General features: G+C 43.9%; 1 protein-coding gene across 1 annotated transcript in view; it reads left to right on the top strand.

Annotated features, from left to right (window-relative positions):
* NUF2 (NUF2 component of NDC80 kinetochore complex) overlaps positions 1-6,006 on the top strand; it is a 57,164-nt gene extending 51,158 nt beyond the window's left edge. The window contains exon 14 of the mRNA XM_073593279.1: positions 5,783-6,006. Coding sequence (XP_073449380.1) covers positions 5,783-5,908 — 126 coding nt within the window. The 3' untranslated portion in view covers positions 5,909-6,006. The remainder of the gene's footprint in view (positions 1-5,782) is intronic.
* Positions 6,007-19,912: the final 13,906 nt, after the last annotated feature.

Below are 19,912 nucleotides of genomic sequence, written 5' to 3'. Positions count from 1 at the left end.
TAATTACTGAGAACTGGCACTGCTTATACCCTGCACCGGCATGGAGCAATTTTAGAGGGTTGCAGCATCCCATCCATTTTTCTTAGTTCTGTCATCCATAGAAACCATCCAAAATCTTTTTTTCCTATCTAGCCTGTCTCTTCCAGACAACATGTGTAAGTGTAAAAGAAGAGGTGGAAGGTGCAAGCTGGAACAGAGAACCTGGATTTGTAGCCCAGCATAATTTCTATCATTACTACCAGCTTTTCAATACATCTATTGATTAGTTAGCAGTTCATGAATGATAAACACAACCTAGCTGGAGCCATTGATATGGGATAACCTTAATAATCAGTTTTAAGCCTGCAGCACATTTAAGAAACATATTTGACATCTCAAATATAAATGAACAGCTTAATGAAATCCTAAAGAGGTAAGAACAGTGAGAAAGCTTGCTGTGCTATAGAAAGTGAACACCAAGGGAAGCAGATCATCAAGCTGTACATAAGAGCCGTTCAGGTCCAAAAGTGACAAGAGGTAAACAAGAGTGCCTGTGGGAAATATGAAAGGAGCAGGGAAGTTGAAGTCCTTGCCAAATGCTGACTGAGGCTTCTAGGACTTCATGTATACGGGATGTTTTTACAACCTCTCCTGAACGATTTAATTTGACAGATGGTAACCCAAGTTTAAAACATCCATTTTGGCGCGTATACATGCCTGATTTGCGCTTAGAAGCGGTTTAATAAAATATATAATTTTTTTTTAAATATATAATTTTTTTCTTCCTCCAAAATGGCCAAAAATGAAAAACGCCTGTAAAAGAAACGTGCGCTACCGCGTTTAGAAGCATTTGGAGCTTGAAATGCCTCTAAACTCAGCATCTGAACCCATTTTTTTTGCATTCCAAAAAAAGCCTTGTGTACATGTACTGATAAGATAACATAGAGAAGAGTTCAGGAGCAGTTGAAAAAAATGCCCAACTGCTCCTAAGACCCCTTTCACACTGAGACCCCTTTCACACTGGGGCGTTTTTCAGGCGCTTTAGCGTTAAAAAAAGCGCCTGAAAGAAGCCTCATCTGCAATCCCAATGTGAAAGCCCGAGTGTTTTCACACTGGGGCGCTGCGCTGGCAGGGCATCAAAAAAGTCCTGCAAGCAGCTTCTTTGAGCGCTTTTCTGTTCTTGCCACTAGGCTGGGTGTGCCGATGGCCTGAGCCCTTTCACACTGCCAGCACCTGAAAAACGCCCCAGTGTGAAAGGGGTCTTAAGCGGCGCTTTACCAGCATTTTTCGGGCGCTGACAGTGTGAAAGGGCTCGGGCTTTCTCATTGGGATTGCAGATGAGGCTACTTTCAGACGCTTTACAGGCGCTTTTTTTTTTTTTTTTTACGCTAAAGCACCTGAAAAAACGCCTCAGTGTGAAAGGGGTCTAAACGTCCATTTACCAGCAGCAGTGTACATGAGGCTTTAAGGGGAACACGAATAATGAGAACATGATTTTCATTCTAGTTATCCTTTAAACCTCTGCAATTTCTGCTATCCTTATCTTCCCGGATGAATCTCATTGTAAACCTGTAGACATTCTTGTCAGTGGCTTCAAGCACATCATCTATAGTTATCACAGAGGGAGGTTCTCTGGATCCCATGGCAAGTAATCATAGAAGACACTTGCTGAATTTAGCTGTGATGTTTTTCTCTTCTTCTTTTTTAATTTTTTTAAAGAGCATTTATTTTCCCTTGATGGCCACTAGCAGGTCAGTGACTCGGGTGTTGCTTATTAATTACAGAGGGCAATGTAGCTAACTTTGATTTTAGCTTTTAATAGTTAAAAATGGAAATAAGTAGCATTATTTTGTAAAAAAAAAAGCATATTGGAATTCTCCCTTTATCCCCAAACCTCCCTCTCCCTTATTAGTTCATGTCCCAGCAAGAATACCTTGTTCCTGTAGGGGAAATGGCCTTTGCTCCCTGTGAGGTCATTGCATGCTTTTAAAATTTTTGCAGGGCAGCTGCTGAGCTCCCTCAATTTCTATTGGCATGTCCACCAGAACTACACATCCCAAGAGCCCTTCTTTACAGACTTGTGTGGGGAAGGCTCCTTGGAATAACAGCCGCAGCATTTATTTTTGTTGCCAAATTATTGCATGAAGACAGAGCAGACAAAGAAGGGTTGGGGCTAGGTGGAGTTCTATAGTCAGGCAGAGCTGACAACATTGCTTGGGATTATAGTCCAGCAAAAGCACTTATGCTGTCAGTTCCAAAGAGGAAGCTAGGAGCACACTGGGTTTCGGACAGAGGAACAGAAGGTTTTAATGGGGTATTTCATGAGAGAGTATTGTAGAAATGTACAGATTTTTTTTTCCCCTGATATGATTCAAAGCTCTCAAGGAACATCATTTTTAATATCTTTAGACATGCTTTTTTAGCTCCTTGCCTCTGAACTGTAGCTTTTTTTGTTTTCCTATTCTGCTTTCAAGTTCCACTGCTTCCAATCCCCCTTCCTATCGCCTTCTGCCTACACTGGATTGCACCAGATAATGGTCTTTCAGGCACATTAACCACTTCGGCAGGTTTACCCCCCCCCCCGACAAGGCAATGTTTTGTTATACGGCACTGCGTCAGTTTAACTGACAATTGCGCGGTCTTTAGACGCCGTACCCAAATAAAATTGATGTGCCCCCCCAAATAGAGCCCTTCTTTTGGTGGTATTTGATTACCTCTGCGTTTTTTATTGTTTGCGCTATAAACAAAAAAGACAAAAATTTTGAAAAAATTTTTTTTTTACTTTGGGCTATAAAATACACCCAATAAAAAAAAAAAAATTCTTCATCAGTTTAGGCCAATATGTATTCCGCTACATTTTGGTAAAGAAAAAATTCCAATAAGCATATATTGATTGGTTTGCGCAAAAGTTATAGCATCTACAAACGATGGTAAATATTTATGGGATTTATTTTTTACGAGTAATGGCGGTGATCAGCGACTTATAGCGGGACTGCGATATTGCAGGAGACAAATCTGACAGTAATGACACTTTTTGGGGACCAGTGACACCAATAAAGTGATCAGTGCTAAAAAAAAATATGCACTGTCACTGTACTGATGACACTGGCAGGGAAGGGGTTAACATCGCGATCAAAGGGTTAAAGGTGTCCCTAGGGAGTGCTTCCTAACTGTGTGGGAGGTGCTTGTACTGTGCAAAGACAGATCCGTGTTCCTGCTTAGCAGAAACACAGGATCTTTGTTTTCCCTTGTGACAGAACAGCAAAAGAACAGCCTTGTTTACATAGGCAGACCACCGTTCTGCCCCTCTTGGGAACGATCGGCGGGTCCCAGCAGACAATGGGTTCGCTAGACCAGCTGATTGGCTTCCTCTGTGTCCAATCACAGCAGGAGCTGGTTGCCGGTGGCTCACCGCAAACCCTGAAGAGGCGATCATGTACAGGTACGTGATTTTGCCTGTGGGAGCTGCCGCCCCACAGTATATGTACGTGGGGCGATTGGCGAGTGGTTAAAGGAGAAGTACAGCCAAAGCTGACAGCGGGCTGAGCCGCTAAGAGCCTGAGCCAGCCGCTCCTGTCCCCTCATCCAAGCTCTCCAGTGAGTGTGACAGTATCCAGCTCTCTGCACAGGGAGCTGTGAGAACCGAGCGATCGGCTGTGTTCGCTCTGTTCTCAGTGTTAGAGCCGGCGGGGGACAGATGCTGCATCTAGCTAGTTAAGTATGATTCTTAAAAAAAAAAAAAAAAAAAAAAAAAAAACCTATTCCTAATACTACTTTATTTAACTAACGGAATTTCAGATTTCAGCTAATTTGAATAATTCGGAATTCTGTCATTTTTATCTGCAAATTAAACTTTTTATTCTTGGATTCAGAAACCTATACTGTGAGACTTGAAGCCGACCTCTCTTATGGTGGAGAGGGGGGATCCTTGCAGTGTGAAAGGTGATGGGGCCACTGTAAGGTGTTTTTTTTTTTTTTTTTTTAATTTAATTTAAAAAATTGTCTTGATAGTCTAGGCTGGGTAGAGGAAAAGGGAGCAATACCTTATTCCTGGCTCCCCCAGCCGTTGGGACTCTTCTGTCTGGTGCTTCAGGTTGTGAGCAGGCCCTCACTTCACATCAAATGCAGGATTATTGCTTCTGCTTTTTATACGATTATATCAAGAGTGCAACCCTCTGCCAGAGCACCTTACAGTAGAGGCTTTGGGGACCGGTTAGAATTACAGAGGAAGATTGCTGGGGCATGAATAAATTATCGCTTATTTCTCTACCCCCCGAACCCTCCCCCCCAGACTTGACAAGCATTTAAGCTTTTTTTTTTTTTTCTCTCGAATGCCCTGAGTTGGACTTTGACGTGGACCTTAAGTGCCAGTTCACACAGGGGCAACTTGTCAGGCGACCTAGCCGCCTGACAAGTCGCCTCCCGTTCTGTACAATGGAACCGTTCTAATAGGAGCGACGCAAGTCGCTCCGACTTAGAAAATGGTTCCTGTACTACTTTGGGGGCGACTTGCATAGACTTCTATACAGAAGTCGTTTTGCAAGTCGCTGTGGAAGTCGTGTGCAGGTCGCCTCGGTGAGACAACCTGCAAGTCATGCCGTCCCTGTGTGAACCGGGGCTAACTCCAAAGGTAAAGATGTGCCATGTTAAAGCAAACCATTTAGGGGGATGATCTGGTGCAGCAGTGCATAGTGGCTAATCAACTTCCAAGTTTTATGCCTCGTTCACACTTGACATGGCTTTGAAATCGTGTACGTTCATCTAAACTTGAAAGACATCTGTGTGGGTTCATGCACAGATGTCTATTGAAATCGCCCCTGAAGTCGCCAAAAGTAGTGCAGGAACTACTTTTAGAAATCAGTGGGGCGCTGCAAAGTCAGTGTCGCACCGATTTGAGATGCTCCTATTGCCGGTGATGGGCTCTGATACAAATCACGCCGATGTGAACTGGGGTTAATTGTCAAGGCTTAAACAAGCTGCAGGTAGAAGCTGGCTACCATGCACAGCTGCACCAGATTATGTGTGCACCAGTGTGCCTTAAGAGTACCATGAAAATGTGTTGTGTGTTTTTTTTTTTTTTTTTTTTTTTGTCTTGAATCGCTCTGAAAAATAGCTTTGCGCTTCCTACTGTGTGAGGCATTCCTAAGCACTTCTGTGCCTACAGCCTGATGTATATGTAGCTGTATATCAGAAGTTTGAGATGTAAGGACCTGCTCCCTCTGACCTATAGTCTTCATAGAGTTCATATCAATACTGTGCTGCTTACTGTTCTTCCTGCTGTAGACTATCACATGAGGAAACAAAACCCATCCTCTACCAAAATGGCCACCTCCATATAGAGGCACACTGCTGAACAAGTCATGGCAAATCAACAGTTGGTTAATGTCAGTTGCTGGAAGACAACAAGCAGTACTGTGGATTGGTACTGCACCACCACCTTTTCATGCGTGTGTGTGTGTGTGTGTGTGTGTGTGTGTGTGTGTGTGTGTGTTCCAAACCAAATTTTTCTGTAAAGTAAGTAAACGGACTATGCATCTGCTTTCATTATGGTTTAGATAAAACCGATAGCATAACAGCTGACCACAGTTGGTCTTGGTGGGGAAGGCAACACAAGGAACCTGTTTGCTGTACGTAGTGGCTTCATCTTGGTTTTCTTCGGGTTTTAAAAAATTGCTAGTATCTTTCTTACAATGGAGTGCTGCATACCTCACTATGGCTGAAGATTTTATGGCTGTCAAACTTACATTGCTATTGGCTGTTTGCATTTAGGTTGTTTTTAATCTTTTTTTACTGGCTTCCTCAGGATGTTGTGGCAAATTTCAGAACTGCACTGGAGATATACCATGACAACCTGCAAAAGACATTCGATCGCAGTGCTGAGCGAAAACGAGAAAAGTTGGCCGAGCTGAAAAGGTTGAGCCGAAGATAAACTTGCACTAAATACACAACTTGTCTTTTTTTTATTTGTATGTGTAAATATATGTGTGTTTTTCATTACTAAGAATAAATTTGGCTGCAAAACAGTAACATGTCATATCTGAGTATACTTGTAGCTGATAGCCTCCTATGGCTTCCAATACCATCTCCACGCCGATGACCCCAAAATGTATCTCTACCCTTCAGCTTACTCTCTCCGTCTCCTCACACATCACTAATTTACTAACAGACATATTAGTCTGGATGTCACAACACTTCCTCAAACTCAATCTATCCAAAACCGAGCTCATAATCCCCCAACCTGCCCCTTGCCCTGACTACTTCTCTGTCAAGATCGATGGCACAACTATCAGCCCATACCCGCATGACAAGGTTCTAGGTGTTATCCTGGACTCTGAACTATCCTTTCGGCCCCACATCCAATCACTGTCCAAATCATGTCACCTCAACCTCTGCATTATCTCCAAAATACACCCCTTCCTAACCAATGACACCACAAAGCTCCTAATTCACTCGCTGGTCATCTCTCTCGCCTCGTCTACTGCAACTCCCTCCTCATTGGATTACCTTTTTTACATTCACTATCCCCACTTCAGTCCATTATGAACGCTGCTGCCAGACTCCACCTTACCAACCACTCCATGCCTGCTACTCCTCTCTGTCAATCTCTCCATTTGGCTTCCACTCACCCAACAAATTCAATTCAAAATACTAACAACTTACAAAGCCATCAACAACTCTTCTACCAGCTACATCACTAACCTAAAGAAAATTTTATTTGTATCATCAGAGTGGTACTGTGGATAAAAAGACCTGTATAAAAGTGCCACTTCCCGATAAATTTGCAAGACGGAATAGAGGGTGAATGATGGACTTTGTAGGCACCGCAATAACAACTTATTAAAATTCAATACATTTTTATTACAAAATATATACAAATTAACAATAGTAGAAACGTTAACTATTCATAATGCAATGATAGTGCCATTAGAATATATGAACATGCCACCTATTGAACTAATAGCATTAGGCTAACTATCAAAGGAATCATGGCTTATAAACCATTGATATTGTTACATCAAATGTAGCGTTGAGGAATAGAAGGTGTGACGTGACTCAGCTCTACATGTTGCGCGTATGAATGCTTCTTCAGGAGATTAGGCATGTTATCTTTTCCATCATGGTAGCATACAAAAGGGCAGATATCCAGGACACAGCAGAGAATACAGGGATGAAGCACCAAAAATTGTGCTGATCTGTATATAGTATAGCAAACCCAACTCAATAATGCTTTGTAGTTAATGAAATAACCAACATAAAATAAGCATAGGTAAATTAGGCTTGGGTGCTGTTAGGTCTTGACAAAACCTCCTGTAATCCCAAGTTACCAATTATACATTTCCATATGTCGTTGTGTATTCCCATACCTTCACCATGTGAAGAAGCATCCACTGCAGAGCTCCGCTTAATCTATAACAATCACAGTGGTAAATGCCACCATTTAAATGGTGGGTGTTGTCATTTTTTTTATGTCACGCTGTATTTGCACAGCAATATTTTTATTTTTTTTTTTTATTTTATTTCTGTCACAAGAAATGGTAAACCTCTGTTGTGATAGAAATCAGGCATGATCGGTCCTCTTTATGGAGACATCTGGGGTCTATAAGACCCCCGAGCCCTGATCTACCCTGGAAAGCACAAGATAAAAATTAAAAAATTACACACTTTCAGCCTCCTAGACCATAGAGATGGCCAGGGACTGCCTGGTCCACAGCCAGCTCTGATAACCCAGCGGATACTGGGCTCTCTGATTGCATGGGAGAGCCTGGTAAGGCGGTGGGAGAGGGGAGACATTCGCTGCCTGTAATTAGCCGCTAGGTTGGCTTTTTACAACAGTGTGTTTAGCGTTTGGCTTTAATTTGTTGGTTTATCTAAATCTGCTAGTACATTTAACACTCCCAGACTGAAACTGCTACTGTCCAAAGGTGTCCCTTTGCTCCTTTTATACAGAGTGGGGGGCACTCTAATCTAGGAGATGTGTTGCTGAGCAGATCACCAAGTGAGAACAAAGGGGGGAAAAAAAGCCTGCAGCCACCACTTCTAACAATTGGTAAGCTACAATATAGTACATTCTTGGTTTTTGGTTTAATACCAGGTTAATGCCTAGCGGCACTGGGGTCATTCGAATCCCAACCACAACACTACCTGCCTGGAGTTTGCATCTCCCTGTGCGGGTTTCCGCCGGGTACTATGGTTTCCTCCCACACTGCAAAGACATGCTGGTAGGTTAAATGGCTCCTATCTAAATTAGCCCTAGAATGTGTATATGTGACTGTGAGTTGGGGACCTTAGATTTTAAGCTCCTTTGAAGGCAAGGACTGATATAAATGTGTAAAGCGCTGCGTAAATTGAGGGCGCTATATAAATACCTGAAATAAATATCCTGTTCCACTCCTTGTACCCAAATAATGCTTCCAGAAATGTTGAGTCATGTTCCATGTTACAGCCACTTCCAGGAATATCAACCCTATTGCACACCTCTATCATCAGCAATAAGACCTACCTTAGGCCAGTTTCAAACTGAGGCAGTTTTCAGGCATGTTTGAGCTAGAAATAGCCTCTAAATAACGCCTGAAAACCGCCTCCCATTCATTTCAGTGTGACTTTTCACACTGGGGCGGTGCATTTGCAGGACATTGGGAAAAGTCCTGCAAGCAGCATCTTTTGGGAGTGCTGTATACAGCGATCCCAAAATGCCGTGCCTGTTGAAATGAATGGGCAGCACCTGAAATGCGCTTCAGAAGAGCTGCAACACGGGCGCTTTTAACCCCTTCTTTGGGGTTAAAATCGCCTCGTTAGTGGCCGAAAAGCATCGCAAAAATGATCAACGCTTTAGCGCTGTCTGCTGGGCGCTGCAGTGTGAAAGTAGCCTTAGACTTTAGGAATTTCTGAATTCATAGGGATTCCCTGTTCTATTGAGAGCATTTACCTGATTATGAACTTTAATAAAATGAATTGCTTTTGGGTTTAATACCACTTTATAGTGCAGCTTACCAATTCGTAGATGTAGTGGCTGCATTTTGTTTTGTTTTTCTTTTTTTAGGCTTTCTTTTATTTTCATCTGGTGATCTAGCCAGGTGAGCTAGTAAGTTTGTTTTTTTTTTTTTTTCAACAGAACAAGCTTGCAAATGTAGCAGTTAGAGGTTTGAGACTAATCATTTACCACTTCTTCTTTTTTTTTTTTTTTTTTTTTTTTTTATTTATTTAGGACCAACTGTTGCTGTAACTCAGTGGTTCTCAACTCCTGTCCTCAGGACCCACTACCAGGCCTTGGGGAGATGCAGACTAGAATACTGCAATCACTGAGCAGCAAATTGTATCACCTGTGATGTATTTCAGTTATCTTGAAAACCTGGCCTATTGGTGGGTCCTAAGGACAGGGGTTGAGAACCACTGCAAACTGCTTATGAAGTGTTAACTGAAGTTTATTTTCAACTTGCTAGTGTATCTAACCCCCCCCCCCCCCCCCCCCAGACTGACAATGCTGATGTCCAAATGTGTCTCTGCTCCTTCATCCATAGTGTAAGCAGGAGGTGTTACTGGCCGGATCACCAGGTGAAAAGGGGGGGGGGGGTGGCTTTAAAAAAGAAAACTAATGCAGCCATCAGATCTAATGATTACCTGTAAAATATCACATTTCTGGTTTGGGTTTAATACTGCTTCAAGGCTTGGGGGGGGGGGGGGGGACTTTATGCAACATATACATCATCTTTTGATGCCCTATTTTGATAGAAATAGTTTATCTCAGAGGAGTACTTGAATGTCTACCACCATTTTCTTTATAGAGAGAAAGCAAGAGAAGGCTACTTTTGGTAAGAGCTCTTTCCACAGGGGCGACCTTTAAAAACAACTGAGCTGCGGTTTTACTGCTCCCTGGCCGTCCACCAGAATCTTAACATTACAGTCTGAGCTTAACTGGGCTGTACACATGCTGTGGCCACGATGCTTTGCAGCTGCGGAATTTTAAATTTTGGGTTCCAGAGTTTGACAAGTGGCACTGCCTGTCGTACTCGCCCAGTGAGATCAATAGGGCCGCACTGCAACTGCCAGCCAAAAGCTTGGCTCGTGGTTTCAGTGTAGTCCTGCAATATAAATACAAAAGGTGGCAGTAGCCTCTCCTGAACACCAGTCAGATCGCTTTTCAGAGGGCAGTAAGCTTACTGCGAATGTGAGAATCCTAATGGCAAAGTATAACTAAAGGCAAAACCTTTTTCTTTTTTTTTAGTTTTGGATAGAGTAGAGATGGATTAGAGCACCTTGGATTGCGAGCATAATTCGTTCCGGGAACATACTTGTAATCCAAACAACTTGTATATCAAAGTGAATTTCCCCATAAGAAATAATGGAAACTCAGATGATTCCTTCCACAACCATTTATTCATTAGCCCTTCAGTTTATCGTCAATATAAAAAGATTATAGCAATGTGATAGGTTGTGTAACCATAAAATGTCCATTTACAAATGGCAGCCTCCACAAGGGGATTAGAAGAGAAGAGGCACCTCTAAGTGCCGGTTCATACAGGGGCAACTTAACTTACAGCAAGACTTTGCAAAGCGATTTGGAGGCAACTGCAGCGCGACTTAAACTTGGCTCCAGGACAGGCGACTTTGGTTGTGGCCAATCACAGAATAATCAGCTCTGTGGGAGGGAGGGGGTTGCCTGGGTAAACGTAGAGGTATCTGGGTAAATTATTTACTTTTTCCTGTAAAGTCGCTTCAATATAGACGGAGATTCAACTTGGAGGCAACTTCCATTGAAATCTATGGGTACAAGTTGCCTAGAAGTCACCTTGAAGTAGTACAGGAACCTTTTCTGAAGTTGGAGCCATGGTTGATTAAAACAGGCTAAGTCTAAGTATGCGGGCATCCGGGGTAAAGCTGTCCACATAGACCACCGCCGGCTCTTACCTCTGTCAGTCTGCATTCATGACCGGGAAGACTACCCTGCAGTAGAGCGATCTGAAAGTGAGGCGTGGAAGGGATGTCATCGATAGTGGTGCAGGGGGAATGGTCTATGTGGACAGCTTTACCCCGGGTGCCTGCATACTTTGATGTGCCTGTTTTAACCACTTCAGCCCCTGAAGGATTTGCCCCCTTCCTGACCAGGCCATTTTTTGCGATACGGCACTGCGTTGCTTTAACTGACAATTGTGCGATGTTGTACCCAAACAAAATTGATGTGTTTTTTTCCCCACAAATAGAGCTTTCTTTTGGTGGTATTTGATCACCTCTGCGGTTTTTATTTTTTGCGCTATAAACAAAAAAAGCGACAATTTTGAAAAACACAATGGGGGTTATTTACGAAAGGCAAATCCACTTTGCACTACTTGGAAGTGCAGTCGCTGTAAATCTGAGGGGTATATGCAAGGAAAATAAAAAAACGGCATTTTAGCTTGCACATGATTGGATGATAAAATCAGCAGAGCACCCCCTCATTTCGGATCTACCCCTCAGTGAGTGCAATTGTAGTGCAAAGTGGATTTGCCTTTCGTAAATAACCCCCCAATATTTTGTACTTTTTGCTATAATAAATATCCCAAAAATTTTTGAAGAAATTTGTTTTTAATCCGTTTAGGCCGATATGTATTTTTACATGTTTTTGGTAAAAAAAAATCGCAATAAGCGTATATTGATTGGTTTGTGCAAAATTGATAGCGTCTAAAAAAAAAAATAGGGGATAGATTTATGGCATTTTTATTTTAATTTTTTTTTTTTTACCTGTAATGGCGGTGATCAGTGGTGTTGCTAGGGGGTGGCTTTTGGGGCTATAGCCCCGGGTCTCTGCAGGGGTCCCCAAGGGGAGGGAAAGTTCTCTGGGGACCCTGATGCAAGGGGGAGGGCTCTCTGGGGACCCTGATGCAAGGGGGAGGGCTCTCTGGGGACCCTGATTTTAAGAGGGAGGGCTCTCTGGGGACCCTGATTTTAAGAGGGAGGGCTCTCTGGGGACCCTGATTTTAAGAGGGAGGGCTCTCTGGGGACCCTGATTTTAAGAGGGAGGGCTCTCTGGGGACCCTGATTTTAAGAGGGAGGGCTCTCTGGGGACCCTGATGTAAGTGGTGGGCTCTCTATGATCCCTGATGTAAGTGGTGGGCTCTCTGGGGACCCTGATGCAAGGGGGAGGCTCTCTGGGGACCCTGATGCAAGGGGGAGGCTCTCTGGGGACCCTAATGCAAGGGGGGCTCTCTAGGGACCCGGTTGTAAGTGGGGGGCTCTCTGGGGATATCCCCACACACATGTATATTACTGTATATGCATGTGTATGCCCGCCTAAGCGTATGACTTTCTTTACTATGCTGCTATGGGCTCTAGCCCCAGATCTCTTGTAGACCTAGCAACGCCCCTGGCGGTGATCAGCGATTCTTTTTTATATATCGAGACTGCGACATTGTGGCGGACGGATCGGAAACTTTTGACACTTTTTTTGGGACCACTGACATTTATACAGCGATCAGTGCTATAAATAGCCACTGATTACTGTATAAATGTCATTGGCAGGGAAGGAGTTAACACTAGGGGGATCAAGGGGTTAACTGTATTCCCTAGGTGTGTTCTGTGGGGGGGGGGGTGGGACTGACTAGGTGAGGAGACTGATCTATGTTCCTACTTGGTATGAGCACAAGATCTGTCTCCTCTCCCCTGAGAGAAGCAGGGGTTGTGTGTTTACACACACAGATCCCGGTTCTCGCTCTGTCACGAGCGATCGCGGGTGCCCAGTGCTCATTGCGCCCGCCGGGCACGCACATCGGCTCCAGGGACACGCTGATGGCGTCTTAAAAAGCAGACGTTCAGCTACAATGGCTGGCGCAGGGGAGCCAACCTACCTGCTGCAGTATAACTGCGGCGGCTGGTCGGGAAGGGGTTAATCCATCAACCAGGTGAGTTGCTAAATATTGTACCTTCATTAAATGGAACTATATTGCTACACTTGGAGGTGCTTCTCTTCTCTTTTATACTCAGTTGTGACGTGACGCTAACTGTGTATCAAGACATCGCCTGTTTTATCAAGTCAAAATTTATTATTATTTCTACTTTAAATAATCAGAGTATAAAGTATCTCTGGTATAAACAGTGTTTTTTTTTTTTTTAAACTATGTGGTTAGCTGCTGTTATGAAAAAGTACATAAAGTACAAGAGCGTTTATATATAGACACTTAGATAAAAAGAATCAACAAATTGCAGACACTTACAATAGGAAGTATTCTTAAATCTTCCATGCAATAGTATTTGATATCCAAATTAGTAAACCATTTAGGAAAAATGAAAAAATGTATGCAAACTGTTCACTACATGTCTTCTTAGTCAAATGTGTCCAAACCTGGATAAGTGCAAAGAAACCACCAAATATGTTGATTACCCATAACCTACAGCTTGCATGACTGTTTATTGTATGTTTCTTTTTTTGCCACTAGGGGGAGCCATGGGAGCACAAATGATTTTAGAAAAGGCCAATTGGAGTTTATGTAAAGGAGAGGTGTGAGTGCCTGTGAGCATGAGACTTAACCACCTTGGCAGCAGTTGCAATTTTTACATACTACACTTAGCAAAGGGTTAACAGTCATTTTCACTAGTAATTTACATCTTGTAGTGGAGCTTGTAGCAATAAACTAGCTTTAAAACTGAATGAAGGCCTATTTACACATAAGCATTGTGCATGTGCAATGCATTGTATAGTATAGCACTTTGAAATTTTGAAAAATGTCCATGCATGTATTTTTATCTGTTGTAATGGTGTGTTGTCAGCCATAAAAAAAAAAAAATGAGCTGCTCTTAATGCAATGCTTGTTAACGCACCACAAAGAATCACTTTTATGTGAATGTACTGCATTTTATTATTCATTATGGAGCTTGCAGCCGTGGAAACACATGACACTGTGCACCGGAATTAAGAATTTTTGCATGAAAAAAACGGCTTCCTGTTTGGGACAGTCAGTGGCTACCCTACCTGTAGGGGTAAAGCACAGGTTCACTTTAAGGTAATAGTGTTTTTACACACGCGTTGCCACCATTCTCGCATGTTTTGTCGCATAACAATCTAGGCAGAATCGTGCTCGATGAGCATGGGCAGAATTGCAGAGATTCTGCCTGTAATTCTTAATTGCCCAAGTGGAAATGGGCCCCAAACTGTGTCAAGCCACATACTTTCTCTTCTAGTTTTGGAAAGAGTGGGGAAGGATTAGAACTCCCGTCAGAAGGCTGGGGCTCTGTTACAGATTTCACCAGACAGGAAGTGAGGGGTACAGGCTCCACCTAGAGTGGGAGCAGAATTCAAGCTTTGGAACTGCAAAATAGATTGCTGGGAAAATAAAACTTTACATTTGTTAAAATTATTTTATATATAAAATTGTTATACAAGTGATTTTCTTATGTATTTAACAAAAATGCATAAAAATAGCGTCCTCCCAGTTAGGCTGCTAGCTAAATATATTTTGGCTCCTTCTGTAATCAAGGTAGCAGAGATTGTGGAAAAAGTGTCAAAAACTGCGCTAAGACAAATAAAATAAATTAAATTTGAGAGGAGTTATATCCAAAACTGTGACCCCTCAGATGTTGCAATTCTCATGTAAACATTAGTACAAGAAAGAAAATCTGGAAAATTAGAATCGCGCTAACCATAAATTGTTAACCAAAAATCAAAACTGATCTCATAAGTGCATCTAATAATAGTGAAAAATCATAAAAGTTCATTGAAATCAAAACAACTACCCAAACATTAAATGTGCATAAACACATTAATAATAAAACCAAACATTGATAAGTCTGTGATTAATTGAAAAAATACATATCATTATAAATTATATGTCCATAATATATTCAGATAGGGACTGTGAAAAAAGCAATCTGGTGAATGAATGGATAAAAAATAAAAATTAAAAATTAAAAACAAAAAACCACCCGTGCAAAAATGAAAAGTCCATATAATTCAAGTAAGCCTTCCTCAAAAGCGTTGGATCGTTGGATGAGAAACTATGTTGAATCCACCACCAAATCAGCAGAAATGAACTCTTACCAGAGTTCCATGATCCCCCATAACAGAAGATCAGGGAATGCATATAAGGAAACACTGTATGGCTCCAAGGACATCAAACACAATCACAGATACCGGCTGGTCCACTCCCAACCGTTTAGATCATCATGAAGATCCCACGGTGCATAAAAAATATAGAAACTCCATAGTGTAAACCTGATATTTATTCAATACCTTTAAAACGAAGAAAACACACTCACAGTGTTGCAGATAAAAAAGAGCCTGAAGTCTGCCGTGCCAGCCGGAGCACAAGCAGACAACCTGTCCTCTGGGTATACGAATGGAGTACGAGGTGACGTCAGTGTGTCGCTCCGCCCTATGTGTATCATAATAACTTACGTCGTCCAGGGGCCTGATCTTTTCAGGGTCTCACAGGCTGGGAGTTTGATTGCTTCCCTCTGCCTCTTGAAGAAGCTTCTAGAGCCCAGGGAGGGAGAATTCAAACCGCCAGTTTGAATATTGATCAGGGCCTAGCCAATCCCTGTGGAAGTGTGCCTAGATGGTGGTTGAGCAGCTGTTAAATAGTCTGTAACCCTGGAAAGTTTCTTTCCCCAAGAAGGGAGTCCCCAGCCTCAGGGGGGCTGTTGTCCCTGAGGCAGCTTGTGCCAGACCTAGCCGGGAAAGAGACTTTTGGAGGGGACTGAATGCTAGCCTCTTGCCGATCGATCGTGGGCCCTGGCATTTGGGGGAACGGTGCTCTTTGTGAGCTGTATGCCTGGGGACCCTTGAGGTGGTATTACTGTGGATTCGGGTCCTGGTCCCCCAGGACACACAGACCCTGGGGACCCTGGATTTGCCATATTAGAAATAGTGGCTGATTCATAATGCTGGGACAAATACTGTTAGGAGATGCTGATGTCAATTCCAGCCACCTGTCTGTCTGTTGCCTGCTAGAATGTGTATTGTAAATAAGTCTCTAGTATGGGATCTAAGAGTCATTAGATCCCCATTGTTGTTTGTGTTAATTAACTCTGCTATTGTGATAATGTTGATTGGGTTTTCTGAGCTACAAGACAGCCAGTCTGGCCTAAAGGTCATGTCTGAGTCATCTAGGCTGTCTAAAGGGATTAGGTAATTAGCCCATGTTAATTAGGTTTCTGGTCACAGGTGTATGTTCAGAGTAATATGAGCAGGAGGTATGCACCTCCTCTTTTATTGTATAAAAGAGCCTGTATTTTTCAATAAAAGAGATTCCTGGTTGAACTTACATACAGCCTGCCTGGTGTTTGTTCTGAGCTACACAACTGGATTAGAACGGCACATAGCTGTAGTTCTAATCCCAGAGCATCGGATGACTGAACCATCAGACGTGCGATCTGCAATCTGATTCTATAGCAGCAGAGGAGTGTCGGGAGAGTGGAACCGAGCGAGCAAGCAGCTTGTTACACAGCTTAAAGGATAAGTTCACCTTCGGGAACATGTTATATGTTCCACTTGTTTCTAGGGTGGAACATGTAAGATTTCCCCACACCTGCAGCTCCCCGCCCCCTTGCTTTGTGACAGCAGGCAGTGGATCTTCTCCCTGCACCTACTGTCACGGCCGTCTCATTCATTCACAGTGGTCTGTGAATAAATGGACTTCAAGCACTGACAGCCTTTGCAGCTGACAGCTTGTCATTTTGCAACGAACTACCTGGGCACTGGTGAGCATCCTCGTAGTTCATTGAATCTTCCTGAACTGGAGTAAATGCCTGCCCATATCGAAGGTATGGGCAAACCGCTACACAAAGTCTGCAGGAGCATGACCTTGCTGATTGCAGGTTCAATGCTTTACAGGCTGCAAAAAAAGTATGTGTGTGTGTGTGTGTGTATATATATATATATATATATATATATATATATATATATATATATATATATATATATATATATACTTTATATATATTATAATATATAAAAGAAGGCCAGTATAGGAGGAGCAGCCCAGTCACCCATTCTCTTTGTCGGTTACGTGACCAGGCCGACTCATCAGCTCATTGCGTGTTCATGAGTCTGTTGTTCCCGAGTAGTGCGTTGACGGTCAAGTCTTGCTCGCTGACGCAGGTAGGAGTCGTTACTTTGCATTCGCATCTTGTCCTAAATCGTTGCCATTCATTGTATTCCCCATTTCGTGTGTTCAGTTCCCGCCGCGGAACTTACGAATCGTTCATACATGGTCCCCCCCCCCCGTTACTTGCCAAAATCGAGTCATGTTGTGAGCATCATGCACAGCGCCACACCACACTCTTCGGATACATTGCATACCCGCTACAGACCAATGCGGACCCAGTCGCACGCCCACTGTCGCAGGTAGGATTTTTTACCATATTTTTCTCATGTCAATTCGTAGCCACTCGCAGTGTCACCCATACCATGTGTTTGGATCCCACAGTGTAACTTACGAATCATTCGTACGCACTTCTCATTTTACTTTCTACACCAAACTTGTTGTTGCCTCATGCACAGCACCACGCCACACCTTCTCGATACGTTGCACTTCCGCCACAGTCTGCCGCGAACCAGTCGCATGGCTCACTGTCGCAGGTAAGATTCTTCACCACTTCTCTTTATATCGTACCTATTCGTTACAAACCTCATACTCATTGAGACCCTTGCAATCACGCAATATCGTCTCAGCAGTCGGACACTCACCAAGACCCTTGCGACCATGCAATATCGTCTCAGCAGACCAGACTGAGACCCTTGCAACCACTCAATATCATCTCAAAAACTAACTTCACACACATCAAGACCCTTGCGACCACGCAATATCGTCTCGGCAAACCGGACTGAGGCCCTTGCGACCACGCAATTTCATCTCAGCAGCCTACACTCTCATAGTGACCTTTGCGACCACGCAACGTCATCTCATATCCAGTAGCGTTAAACATTCGGGGCACAAACCAACTTACAAACACACCATGGGGGCACTCAATCAGCCTCGCATACATGTAGCAACATCCAGTTATACATTTATCTCCAGTGTGTAGCAACATCCAGTTATACATTTATCTACAGTGGCATACTGGCTACTCATCTTCTGTCTCTTCCTCAGGTCAGTCGAGTTCAGGTTTTTCAAACTACACCAGGTTGGTATATATATATATATATATATATATATATATGAACATACAGTTCGCATTCCACCAGGGCCAATCGCATTACAAGGGTAGATTACTTTGCTTCTCAGCTAAAGGAACATACATGTTACTCTTATGTCACCCTCATGGCAGGTTTCCGGTCGACCCAGTCTCCATCTGTGCCAGGACCTCGCTGCTAGGGCGTCACTCAGGTCTGTAGTTCCACGGATCTTTCTCCAAAAACCCAGTCGCTGTGCCACACTTGCTTTCCGTACAATACTACATCTCTTCATAACACTTGCACCCTCTTATTTTCTTACAGTCTGAGTCATGTCGCAGGCCGACAGTGATGACCTCACACCCTCCCCTCTGTCACCCTCTACGGCCTCAGAGAGTGGTAGCCTACAGTCCCTCCGCACATGGACCATTCCCAAAATCATAGCTGAGCTTAGACGCAAGGTCATCCCCTACCCTGCTACGGCTAAAAAGGCAGAGCTCTTCAGGCTACTCTTCCCACCAACAGCTACTACAGGACCCAGCGCCCATCAGGTGCCCTTGCAGTCCATATCTGGGGCCATCTCCCAGCTGCACTCCATGGTCTCCTAACTGTCCAACAGTTACTGATGTGCAGACCAGAGTCGCAGCCCTGGAGGTTGGCCCTCCTACGACCGTCCCTGACCCAGTCGTGGTCACGGCGCTGGCATCCCCTCCTGCAGGTACGCCAGAGTCCTCTTCTAACGTCCTCCCTGCTCACCTTGTCCCTGCCAGCCTCAGGAATGACATCTTGGAGGGCAAGGATGTAAATTTAGCATCTCAGAGGATTTTGGTGCACAATGTGGCTGACAACAGAGCAAACGCCTGGGGGGATGTCTCGGTGGTCATTAAGTTGAAAGACCCCAGGCTCAGCCGAAAACGTAGTCACCAAATTCGTTTTGGCTTTCGGGATGTTTAGGGATGTTGTCTGCTCAGCCGCCCCAAGCAGGAGGGAAGAGCTGGACCTATATCTCCATTCAGTCACAGATTTAGGGTACAAGTATGGAGGGCATACCTTTTATGACTACCACCACTCATTTTCTGCCATGGCAGCCACCAAGCTCAGCCAGTTCCAGGTCAAGACAGGTTGGAGCGTTTCTGACACGGAGCTATTCTATCACCATTTCGCAGGCCTCCGCTCACCGCTGTGCAAGATTTGCTAGCCCGCTACCCACATGGCGAATTGGTGCTCTGAAGCGACCACGAGGCGCCCCTTCTACCCTCCTTCCTCCTTCGTCACCAGTCAGGGCCTCCCGGCCCCTGGTCAGCCACGACCAATGGATAGCCTAGGACGGCCTATCCTTTCTCTAGGAGGAGCCCCCATTTGCAACAATTTTAATTGCGGCAAATGATTCCATAGCCAGTGCAAGCGAGTCCATATTTGCACAACATGGCATAAAGCTCACCCGAGCACCACCTGTCAAGTCAAACAGGAGGGAAAGTTCTGACTAGGCTGTAAAGATGTCAGCTGATTGGGGTTCTATCTCTACACACCCCACTCCCTTACTGGCTATATTCCTGGTGCACGGCTTCACAGAAGGGTTCCACACCGGCCTTATCACTTTACCCCTCACTACATATAAATGCAGGAACCTCCAGTCAGCAGCCACGACACACAAGCAATTGATTCCTTACTACAGTCAGAAGTGAATAAAGGCTTTATTATTGGCCCCTTCCCACAGTCACCTTTCCCAGTCTGGAGAGTCAGCCCTATTGGGCTTGTGAAGGGCAAGTTCAGTAATGAACTCCGCTTAGTGTACGACTTGTCTGCGCCTCATTCTTCTCAAATCCCTAGCCTGAATTCCCTGATTCCCTCCGA

Source organism: Aquarana catesbeiana, linkage group LG07 (genome assembly GCF_042186555.1).
Source record: "Aquarana catesbeiana isolate 2022-GZ linkage group LG07, ASM4218655v1, whole genome shotgun sequence".
Lineage (NCBI taxonomy): Eukaryota > Metazoa > Chordata > Amphibia > Anura > Ranidae > Aquarana > Aquarana catesbeiana.
Note: the sequence above shows the minus strand (reverse complement) of the source record. Positions and strands in the feature narration are given on the sequence as shown.